We start from the raw sequence: 11,497 nt of genomic DNA, 5'->3' as shown, positions 1-11,497 counted from the left end.
TTTCTCCGACTAAATCGACTTGTGTTTGCTGGAGTTCCGTCGCTGTGATATTGTAAAACTACAGTGCGATGGGGGTAAGATGATTATTTTGGTCGAAGGAAAGTTGCGTGCCGCAGTTCCTTCAACGCAAGGCGGAATCAAACGTGCAGAGACCTTTATATAAGGCATTGGAACATTATGAACAGCGCACTTTGAACAATGAATACTAAGTATACCGTTCGCACCGTTGATCTTATGATTACTGTATTACAAAGCACGTCTACGATATGTGACGTACACTATGTGTACACAGAGTGTGACGTTATTCTGTAACAGAGCGTATAAGAGGAGGAGCGTTGACCGGCCTCATGAAAGCGACTCTTAGGAGATGCTAGTTAGTCTCAAGATGAATAACTATGCACAAGATCTTCGCGTGAGTCTTAACATAGGCCTGTTATCGGTCATTCATTGAGCCACAGGGAGGGGAGCTTAACCAAGGTATGAAGATATAGAAATCAATTCCAGAATCGATTTCGGGGTTAGGGATGTTCTGTTGAGCATCGTTGCAGGTTCTCGGGAGGGTTTCGAGTAGAAATGGAGGTCCCGGGGATCGAACCGGGGACTTCGGAGATGCAGGCGTCACGCGCCACGAAATTCTCCACGTGCTAAGCTTGCTTGCAATATTGCTCTGGTCTCTCTGAGTTCCTCCACAAGTTGTTTTTGTTCCTTCCTTCTCTGTTATGCCATTTCGAGCCGCTCGAGACGCCTCCGTCTTTGCGTTGTGGAATCTCATCATTCGCCCGCCGAGACGGGAATATAGTGACAGCTCTCTGGGACCGAGGAAGTTCAAATTGCATGGTAACGGTGGGAGGAGGTTCAGTCGTGATGTGACGGATTTTTGGTATGGAAAAGGTTGCTCGTTAGGTATCACTTGCCAACGAGAAGATTTCACAGTGACTTCTGTGAGGGGTCACAGTTTGAAGTGCTCCCTGTTCGTCCCGAGAGGCTTGAGGGCCGATGACGTGTCCTATCCGTGTGTTATCTACATGCATGGCAACGCTGGGTGTAGGTTGGAAGCCTTACCATTAGTAAGTACCCTTGCTGGGGATCGAACCGGGGTCGGCAGGTCGATAGGCGTTGTTAGTGAGCGTGTTGCTGTGATGAAGTATACGTACCACAGCTTTGTCACTTCCTAGTGCACTATAGAGCATAGCACCTCTACTGAACGAACCGAAGTATCATATGCCTCTTGAGCTCAATGACCATCTGGTGGGGGGAGGAGTAAACCAAAGAGAAGCTCCCTATGGTTTCCTTTTCTCTGATGCTCTCTAAGAAAACCTCAGATTTGTGGAATCGGGCAATGATGATATTTTTTTCTATCATCACTTGGTGGCATGTCAGGTTCCTATTCTATTACCATTGGGTGTCAGTCTATGTTGTTTTGACTTTGCTGGTTGCGGTCTCTCCGAGGGCGAGTATGTGTCATTGGGGTACTTCGAAACGGAGGATCTACGTACTGTCGTGGAGCACATTAGAAGGCTACCCAGTGTGGGGGTTGTGGCGCTGTGGGGCAGGTAAGGGACAGTGTGGGACAATATACTACATGTGTTGGTGATGATATGAAAATTGTGAGGAAATTTCTATTGGTTTCTCTTGTCAACTTTACCCGACGTCTCATATAAACTCCTATAAATAGTGAGGAAAGAGGACATATATTCCAACACTGAAAATTGATCATTGATTTAGCGGAGCGAAGCTGACTTTGTAAATCACGTCATAAGAGAAGAATATAAAATCTTTAGCATACTTCTTGCATACCGGTTTTTCATGTTAGACCCCCGCTGACTGAAATTTGCTCACTGAAGCGTAGTACTTGTATTTGTGAGGCATTATTCAGATCTATGGGAGCAGTAACAGCGTTGTTGTATGCGGCTAAGCATCACGACTTGGCTGGTATGGTCGTGGATTCGCCGTTTGCTAACCTACCTCAGCTCGTACAGGAGCTGGCGGTGTCGGACTATGTTGGCCTACGGGTAGTGATGGGGGGGGAGGGGAAGAGGCCCTTTGGGGGTCTGTCAAGAGAACTATTGATGATGATGATGCTTGTATATGTTTTTTGAAAAATCCTGAGAGGGTTTCATTAGTGGTAATAGGTGGCTTTGACTCCACGTGTCGATGTGGGGAAAAATGCGCCCGTGAAAAGAAGGGGGGAATTGAGAAAAGTGAACATATATATGAATTTTCTTGGTAGATACCATCATGGCTATTGAGTGGCATATTATCGGTGGCATCGATGGTGGTGAAGCAGAAGGCGGATTTCCTTATGCAGGACGTGTCGCCGATTGACTGTGTGGGCGAGGTAAGGGTGTTGGTACTATTTTTGTGTTGCGCAGTGAAGGTGGTCCTTAGGCGTACCTGCCTTGTATCTTCTTGTGCGCAACCTCGGATACGTTTGTCCCTCCCCAGCATTCGGAGCGGTTGTATGAAGCGTATGGGGGAGAGGATAAGGTGATGATACAACTGGTAGGAGAACATAACACCCCGAGGAGATTGGAAGATATGAAGCATGCTGTGACATATCTTTGCACGTGAGCACACAAAGATACAGAATAGGCCCAAATGTGTGCCATCGATGGTAGGTGTTTCCTCACGGGGGTGTCGTTTCGGGACTGTGCTGAGACGTTAGGATGGACGGAGGAGTTGGGCCGAAGGTCGTCCACGTGGATGGCATTAGAACAACCACTGGATTTGCCTTTCACGGCTGCGTGTGAGGCATGCAAGGCACTTTGTGGGTGAGCCTTTTCCACTGATTATAGAAGCTTTGATAGAAATTTGGGTGGTAGAAGTGTTGAGAAACCAAGCGGAATTCCCTGGGAATTTTAATATTTTCACCAACACATGTAGTTGGCCATGTGCATATTTTCTCACACTGACTTTTCCCAGCGGAGCTCGGAGGTTTCCTCACTAATTATGGACGTCTACTTAGGAATTCGGCTGGAGAAGTACAGAAATTAGTAAAAAATTCCTTACAACTTTCACACTGTCAACAACACACGTAGTTGACCATGTGCATATTTTCTCTGTTATGGTGTGTGGATGCATTGTTATCAGATTTGAGGAAGGTTTGGTATCCCGTTGTCGCTTGTTACAGAGAGATGACTCCTTCCTGCCAGCTTCGGTGTATGCTTCGTATCAACTACCTTGTCGAGTGGGAGGAAAGAAAGGGGGAGTGGGATTGTGTGTGGTAAAATGGTAAACAAGTATCGCCTCGCTCCGCTAGGTGATCAGGCACTCACAGATGGTTCGTCGGGTGGACATAGAACTGTATTCTGTTTACTGTTGTTGGGCGAGGGACGTACCTGGGTTCTCTATCTATTGGAATATGACAGTGAGAGTACTGGGGTGAGAGTAGTTGGGAAAACCGAAGTGGTTAGGAATATTGCTACTCGAGTAGAAGTAAGTATGAGCACTACGTTGGGAGGTCTGTGTGGAGTTTTCAGGAAGGATCTGGGTTGTGTGAGACTCCGCCGGTATTACTGTGTTTGGGGTGGACTTCGTGGCGCGCGGGGAAAGGTTGTCTTCTGACGGTGATGGTAGATGGTGTGGTAGAGCTGGCTTGTGAGCGGGAAGAAGATGAGGTTGGGGGGAAGGCGTGTTCATGGTCAATTGTGGTGAGTATTGTGCATGCGTGCTAATATCTAATGGGCGTATGTTTATAGGTTGATGATTGCATTGACGAGTTGAATAAATGTTGTGTATGTTTGGATATGACCTTCCGCCCGATGGAAACGCAGGAGGTGAAAGAAGAGAACATGGAAAGGGTGTCGAGGACGAGGACCGTAGATCGGGCGACGTCGCCAAGTTTTCGAACAGATGAAAATTCGATCAATAATGGTGGCGATGATGATGAGGCGATACAGTCACCAATTGGTGATTCTGATGCATTTTCATATGAAATTGTCGCGGAAATATCGGCGGAGCGAAGCGGTAAATCTTTATTTGCCACTGTGGAGACACCCTCGACCAGCAGCACTCGTAGCAGTGGAGGGTCGCATGCGGGAAGTGGAAGCGACGACGGGTTTCCATTTTTGGAGTCCGCAGATATCAGAATTGACAGTAATCAATGTTGCTGTGTTATGTGAAATCTTCGCGGTGCGCGCATGGATAAAGATTCTTTCTACTTGGGATGAGTGGTTGAGTTTTGGCACTTTTTATTTTGGAGTAGCTTTCTTTGTTCTATCTGTCTTTCCTCCAATATGAATGTCCTTGGTTACGGTATTGGCGAGATCGCGATAATTGTTGCTAATTTCACCTGTAATGTGGCATTGGTGAATTCTGTGAAATACATCCAGTATACGTTACATTACCCTTATCCACTGCTTATAAGTGCGGTCCATATGGTATTCTCTTGGTTGGCTTGTGGGGTATATGTTAAATTTAATGTACCAGCATTGAGGGAATATACATTAAAACGATATATGGTAGAAGTATTTCCAGTAGCAGCCATGGCTAGTGCTAGTATTGGTTGTGGCAATATGGCACTAAAATATATATTCCCATCATTCCACGAGTTATTACAACAGACCAGCCCGGCGGCCCAAGTGTTGGTATGTGTATTAATTTACCACCAACGTTATAATCTGCCAACCTACTTGTCGATGATACCGATTTGTGGTGGCGCTATTATGTGTTCTGGTGGGGAGGTTAACTTCAACGTTATTGGCGTTACCTTCTCTATTGGGGCTGTACTCACACGTGCACTGAAGAACACCATGCAGTCACGACTGATGACTACGTCGTTCACCAACATTGAGTTATTATATGTCTTAGCTCCTGCCAATCTGTTCTTCTTCTTAAGTGGTTCCTTCCTTTTTGAAGGGGTGTTGGCGCCCACCAGAGAGCTCATATCAATGCCTACTGCACTGTTCGCGGTGGTGTTCTCAGCTCTGCTGGCATGCACGTATAATCTGTTGGCATTCAAAATGCTGCAGGTGTTATCACCAGTGGGGGCTATGGTTGTTCATACGTTGAAAACGCCGGCGACTTTGATGGTCTCGACTGTGTTGTTTGGCAACAAGGTTGGCATCTCGCAGATAATAGGATTTGTTATCATTACAGCTGGTGTATATTACTACAAGAATTATGGTAAGGAAGTGAAACCAGAAGACTATCAGAAAATTGATCCGAAGAACGGGGGCGATCCGGAAGAATTCGATTTAGAGTTGGCTGATCGCCCTGCCTCTCCTCGGTTGTAGGAAGTCATCGTGAGAAGAACTTGAGCTGTGTAGATAGATTCGTTGAGTAATTTCGGAGGGCGAGCATGGTTGTCGCAAGGTTGCGCACGCGTGCTGAGTTCTAAGTCCCCTAGAGAGTTCGGCACTGTTGCTTCTACCAATAACATTTCTCTGTCGTGTGAATTCTGTTGAGTTCTTTACGGTGGATGGGGTGACAATTCTTGCGAGGAATGGTAGGAACGCCAGTCAAAATTAGTTGACTTAGTCGCCGTCACCCCATACAATGTTGGTTGGGGTCATCACGAATGACATCATAGATGATTACAAGCAACATTGTGGAGAGGGAGAGAGGGAGCACACCAGAGACTAATCACACGCTGTTGTCTCTCTCTGTACATATTCTTGCGTTTGACTGGCCATCGTAATCTTCATGGCCGTCATTTTAAATGATACTTGATTATGTATTGAGGAAATTCACTCTGTGAATTTCAGCGCATCTTATTGGAAATCAATGCTGATAAGTGGTATTTCTGAGATGGCTAAAACCTTATGATTGTGTTTTCTTGGGGAAGGGGAGAACAGAAGCAGTGAAGATGGCGAGAAGCTTCGGCTGAGTGTCTTAGGTATGAGTGGATATTCAGTATGGGAATTCTGGGAAATTTTCGTTGGTTTTCGTACCCTTCCACTCGAAATCGTAAGCTTGTGTGAAAACTTTTGAGCTCAGGTGAGAAAAGGTAACATATACTCTAAGGCTGATTCGTTAAATGGTTCATCTTTGCCCCGACAGAGGGGCGGAGGTTGTCTTCAAGTATAACCATGGGCGTTTGAAGGAGCTGGTCATAATGTGGCTAGAACTTGCTGGTTCGACGGAGACAACCAGCAACTCCATGCGCTTGCTGGTGTAGGGTTGTAGATTACACGCTTATTGTAAGGTATTTGATACCTGTGATGTGAGAGCATGGCTCAACGAGGGCGACGACTTGAGCAATAGGCTTATGTTGTGGATTGCTACGCTTCAGGCTTATAGCTTGATCGAGCTGGGAGGTTGGAGGATCTCCTTGTGATAGCGAAGTGCGCCAATACACAATCACAGAATAGCGAGTGAATAACACCTTCAATTCTCTGTCGGTCTCCTAGGGGGGTTCTATCATCTCTCACAGGCATTTCGAGTCGATATCAGGTTAGTAGCACTGGACTTAACATTGGACGCATCTCACGTGTGTTAACTTGTATGTGTCGAGTAGTGGAATCGCTTGTAAAGAGCGAAGCGAGGCTGAGAGTTGCCGGCCTCGTTGAAGGCGTCTGATCCTGATAAGCCCTTAATAGGAGTTGCTATCGATACATGAGGACTTGACTGTGAGGTTGTAGTCGTTGGTATTTCTGGCAATATTATCGTTGTTGATACTACGCTGACGAGGGTTGAATTCAGAGTGTTGGTAGTTTTTGTGTTTGCGATGACACTGCTTGGTTACACTGTGGGAGAGCTTGGTATTATCGCGGCGTGTTTCACCTGTAATGTGGCATTGGTGAATTCTGTGAAATACATCCAGTATACGTTACATTACCCTTATCCACTGCTTATAAGTGCGGTCCATATGGTATTCTCTTGGTTGGCTTGTGGGGTATATGTTAAATTTAATGTACCAGCATTGAGGGAATATACATTAAAACGATATATGGTAGAAGTATTTCCAGTAGCAGCCATGGCTAGTGCTAGTATTGGTTGTGGCAATATGGCACTAAAATATATATTCCCATCATTCCACGAGTTATTACAACAGACCAGCCCGGCGGCCCAAGTGTTGGTATGTGTATTAATTTACCACCAACGTTATAATCTGCCAACCTACTTGTCGATGATACCGATTTGTGGTGGCGCTATTATGTGTTCTGGTGGGGAGGTTAACTTCAACGTTATTGGCGTTACCTTCTCTATTGGTGCTGTACTCACCCGTGCACTGAAGAACACCATGCAAGCTCACCTGATGACTGTTTCCTTTACTAACATAGAATTACTCTTCGTCCTAGCTCCTGCCAATTTGTTCTTTTTCTCGACATCATCTATTCTCTCCGAGGGTCTCACCGAACCTATTGTGAATCTCTTCCGGTCCCCTATTGCTCTAGTAGCTGTTATTGGCTCGTCGATGCTGGCCTGTTCCTATAACCTGCTGGCGTTCAAGATGTTACAAGTACTCTCCCCGGTGGGTGCAATGGTGGTCCACACGTTGAAGACTCCGGCGACCTTATTGGTATCATGGATGCTCTTTGGTAACGAAGTTGGCGTTATACAAATTGTCGGTTTTATCATCATTACTATGGGCGTGTACTATTATAAGCATTACGGCGAGGAGATTAAGGAGGAAGCGGAATATGACGGAGTCAACAAGCAGGAGGAGCTAGAGCAGTTGGATATTGAAGAGAATGGTGCTGAAACTGCCTCTGTGTCGAGCGGTGGAGATAAACCTGCTGGAAAGGAATAAGCCTTCATTTTTAGGAAGCTTCCGTGGTTAAGTTGCATTATCAAATTGCTGACAACATTTATCATGTATCTAGGATAGATACTCCTACTATGATAGAAAGTCTTGTGTTGATCAGTGCTTGAAACGGTTGAGGAGTATCTCCAAGTTCACTATGACGGTGGCAAACAGAGTGGAAGATGTGAAAGAACTCGTGCAAAGTCGAGGGAAACTAAGAGAAGACGATGAGATCGCTTTGAAGGTTACTGTGGATCTTATTGTTCGTGCCTTCGTGGAGAACTCTCGACAGTTACAGGATATAGAACGCAGAGTAAGCAAGGGCTTGCTGGTTGGAGAGATTGTATGATGGTATGATGATGAGGATGTAGGTAAGGAGTGGTACGAATACCGAGCCCAGAGCGGTTGTGGGGGCCTCCCTGTTTGCTGGACCGCTGCCTAAAGTGAGATGGGGTGGGGGAAGATATACACCCTGTGTGGCAGCTTTCAGTGAGATCAACCTCGTCGGATAGCATAGCCACGCCGTTCGCAGAAATCGATTGTACGGCGGCATATCTTGGGGTTGTGGCATACCCGCCCCGTTAGAAGAAATCGATTGTACGGCGGCATATCTTGGGGTTATGGCATAGCTTTCCCATTCGTAGGAATTCAGTGTACTAGGGCATATCTTGGGGTTGTGGGATACCCGCCCCGTTAGAAGAAATCGATTGTACTGAGGCATATCTTCGAGTTGTGGCATAGCTGCCCCGTTAGAAGAAATCGATTGTACTGAGGCATATCTTCGAGTTGTGGCATAGCTGCCCCTCCACTCGAGATGAACCCCCTTGCTATGATCTCAGTGCGGCCATCATCATCATAACGAGTCCACTTCTCCTGCTGGTGCTGAGGACCTGATCGGAGATAAGATCGACGAGTTATTATCCCCATCCAGTCTACATGATATGGTCCCTACTATTATAAAGACCTCTACTACAGTCTATAATAAGGTAAGGACACGGTACAAGGGAGGTATAGAAGAGATAGGAGATCCTTCATGAGGTTTGGGGAAGCTCTAATATGTAGCTTAGCATTATAATTTGCTGTATGCAACAGACATTGGTTATTTGGACTTAACAATGTTGTTGGCATCGTTGATGAATGCCTTCAGGTTGTCAATAGAGCTAAGGAAGAAGGAGAGGAGATGCCTGAGAATGTGAAGTCCTATGTTCGGCGGGAATGTCTAATGAACTCGGCAAAGCAAGAGATAGTAGCAAGAGCGAGAAAGTGGCTGCAAGGTAATATACCTGTCATCGATCACTATCCTGGGAGGATCATGTGAGAGGTTGGTGAGTACGGAGTATATGCCTAATGAGGCGGATACTCAACTGTCGTTTTATGGAAGACATGCCTGAAGTTCGGATGGCTACAAAACGTTGGCCAGGAACCTGAGCAAGGAGTAGACATTTGTAAATACTCCTTATTGTACGTTGTATATTCATACTCTTAGTATACTCTATTGATACTATATAGAGGCATGTTATAGGTCTCTGTATACACTGATAACCTGCTTGCTCGTAGGCATGATGTAGCCTAGGCTGCAGATATATGCCCCTCATACTGAACAATATGGATGCCTATCTTTGGGAGCATATTCATTGTAAAGCTGTGTTTCTTTGTTACCTCACATGGTGTAGGTAGGTATTCACTGTATAACTATCAGTCGTATTCTAGTCTCTATAGGAACCTTGTAGCTGACTGCTTTTCTCTGGCTTCAGGTCGTAATCAATCGTCTTCTACTGAAGGTGGGACGTATGCCAACCCTTTAGCATTGAAGCGCTCTCCGGTAGGTGTGCAGGAATGGTGATGTTCTCAAGGTGTGGTATTGGCTAGGTATGTGAGGTGGATGGCACCCATCCACTTGATCGCCTCAACTCGGCCACGATAGAGTCGTTGATGAGGAACGGCTGGGCTGTACAGGATGGGTATTAGGGGGATGTTCATAAGATGTGGCCGATTGTTGGTATTAAGTTGTGGTATCACCACTAGCTTTCTCGAGAAGATATGTGGCGATGGACATATTCCGTATCTTTAAAACTCAACCTAAAGATATTATTGATATTAGATGGAAGTAAATTCAACCACTTACGGTAGCCACTTTCGGCACCGAATCGTTACACACAGTTGATCGTGTGTTCTTCGTTCTGTTGGAAAGATAAAGAATAGATCCGTTACTCGGCGTAACTTCGAAAAATCGAATCCCGGGTGTAACTTTTCCCTTCGGCCTTCTGAACGAAGAACGATTCTTCAATTATCGATCTCGCAGATTTATATCTATGAAGGAGGTTGGTAAGATTCGTGAGGAGATCGAGTTGTTGGAGTTCGAGGGTCACTTTGACACTGTATATGGGCAGAATATGGTTGCTCTTCGAAACGATAAGATATGCTTCCCAAAGTATAGAGGTATCTTAGGTTGCTGATGTGGGAGGTGGTCTAGTGGTGCTTTTCAGAGTTGGACGTGGAGACCTACGAGTGGCTGCGATGGTTAATCAGTGAGAGACTGCAAGACCTGCCTTTCGAGCTCAACGCGAAGTTATCGGGAGAGCACAAGACGCTTTTACAAATTCATACTCAGGTAGTAGCGGAATTTAATTGCAGTCGTAGTGGTTGCATAAACCTACTATGATCGGCTGACACCCATTTAGTGCAGTAAAGCCTCGTCAATATTAGTGGAGGAGTTCTTTTGTTGGAGATTGGAGTTGCGCTCGATTTCGATTCGTCGCTGGTCTCTATAGAACACCTTACTGGCCCTGTAATCCTCGAGTACTATCGAATATGTTGTTGTTCGCGGGCTGGTGGTACTTCCAGCTTGTGCAGGTTCAAGTTGGTATTTATCCATCGAGCAAAGGCTTCTATAAGAGGCATATGGATGGTGGGTATGGAGATAAGGATGTTGGCAGGACCTTTACTGCTGTTGTATTTATGAACTCTGAAGGGGACTATGTGGAGTAATAAAGGGGGTTCGGTGATTGTGAGGCATCTGCTTGCTTTGTTGGTACGTGATGTTAATAGAAGGAACGACCGTGACAGACATATGTGAACATTGGAGTTTCACGTGGAGTGGTGAAATACTTAGTGAAAAACCTGATATCGCGCTATGCAGTGGTCGTGGAATATATCTTTTACTAGTGTTTTTCATTTCACGGGTAAAACTTCATTAAAATGATCCTAACAATTCTGTAGGCAATATTTGATGCCCGGTTATCTGGGATGAGAGCATTTGTTTTCATATCCTCAAGCGTGTTAGTGGTTATATTTCTCAGTGGAGGAAGGGACGGTGGAGAGCTCGCACTGTATAAAGAAGGACCTACTGAATCAGCTGAAGATGTAAGTAGACCTGTGGTTGGCTATAGTATGTGATACTGTGGTTCTTGTTATTATGTTGGCAGTGGCTTTTTTACTCATAAGGTAAGGATCTCTCCAATGGGAGGCAGGTTGGTGATCTACAAGGCTAGGGACGTGCCGCACGAGATACTACCGACTTGTTGTTCTTCGGGAGGAAGACGAATAGCTGTTACTGCCTTTTTGACGGGTCCACAGATGAGTGACAAGTGATAATGCATATGGAATCGAGTTGAATAGTAGGAATGGGGTTTTCTGGGAGTAAGTAGTCGTACAAGGTTGAGGTGAAGCAACCCTCCTGTTGTGGTGAAGTAGTTGAAGCCACTGGAGAGCAGATCCCCCATCGCAAGAGTATTTCCGTGTTGTAATATATGTTCGCTCTCCTCAGCTGCTGAGCTCATGAATTTCCACACTGATTATGGGAGTTTATGA

At 45.6% G+C, this 11,497-nt stretch overlaps 5 protein-coding genes across 5 annotated transcripts; all 5 read left to right on the top strand.

The window, feature by feature from the left end:
• Positions 1–719: 719 nt before the first annotated feature.
• On the top strand, positions 720–2,571 carry Pmar_PMAR011850 (Abhydrolase domain-containing protein, putative; the record flags this gene model as incomplete). The annotated part of the gene is made up of 6 exons (XM_002773939.1): positions 720–843; positions 904–1,067; positions 1,381–1,553; positions 1,877–2,000; positions 2,231–2,338; positions 2,389–2,571. The coding sequence occupies 6 exons, from the start codon at positions 720–722 to the stop codon at positions 2,569–2,571; spliced, it is 876 nt and encodes a 291-aa protein (XP_002773985.1).
• Positions 2,572–4,202: 1,631 nt separating this feature from the next.
• Positions 4,203–5,390, top strand: Pmar_PMAR011849 (conserved hypothetical protein). The gene has a single exon (XM_002773938.1). The coding sequence runs from the start codon at positions 4,236–4,238 to the stop codon at positions 5,232–5,234; it is 999 nt and encodes a 332-aa protein (XP_002773984.1). The 5' UTR covers positions 4,203–4,235; the 3' UTR covers positions 5,235–5,390.
• Positions 5,391–6,658: 1,268 nt separating this feature from the next.
• On the top strand, positions 6,659–7,693 carry Pmar_PMAR011848 (conserved hypothetical protein; the record flags this gene model as incomplete). Its single annotated transcript, XM_002773937.1, has 1 exon — positions 6,659–7,693. Exon 1 carries the CDS (start codon positions 6,668–6,670, stop codon positions 7,691–7,693), a length of 1,026 nt encoding a protein of 341 aa, XP_002773983.1. The 5' UTR covers positions 6,659–6,667.
• A 151-nt stretch (positions 7,694–7,844) lies between these two features.
• Positions 7,845–9,798, top strand: Pmar_PMAR011847 (hypothetical protein; the record flags this gene model as incomplete). The annotated part of the gene is made up of 7 exons (XM_002773936.1): positions 7,845–8,000; positions 8,059–8,130; positions 8,527–8,673; positions 8,835–8,961; positions 9,442–9,509; positions 9,557–9,648; positions 9,789–9,798. The coding sequence occupies 7 exons, from the start codon at positions 7,845–7,847 to the stop codon at positions 9,796–9,798; spliced, it is 672 nt and encodes a 223-aa protein (XP_002773982.1).
• A 201-nt stretch (positions 9,799–9,999) lies between these two features.
• On the top strand, positions 10,000–11,178 carry Pmar_PMAR011846 (hypothetical protein; the record flags this gene model as incomplete). The annotated part of the gene is made up of 5 exons (XM_002773935.1): positions 10,000–10,126; positions 10,174–10,298; positions 10,541–10,671; positions 10,987–11,054; positions 11,132–11,178. The coding sequence occupies 5 exons, from the start codon at positions 10,000–10,002 to the stop codon at positions 11,176–11,178; spliced, it is 498 nt and encodes a 165-aa protein (XP_002773981.1).
• Between the last annotated feature and the right edge of the window lie 319 nt (positions 11,179–11,497).

The sequence above is a fragment of the Perkinsus marinus genome (genome assembly GCF_000006405.1).
Source record: "Perkinsus marinus ATCC 50983 genomic scaffold scf_1104296958712, whole genome shotgun sequence".
Taxonomy (NCBI): domain Eukaryota; phylum Perkinsozoa; order Perkinsida; family Perkinsidae; genus Perkinsus; species Perkinsus marinus.
The sequence above is the reverse complement of the archived record's forward strand: the minus strand, read 5'-3'. Positions and strand labels throughout refer to the sequence as shown.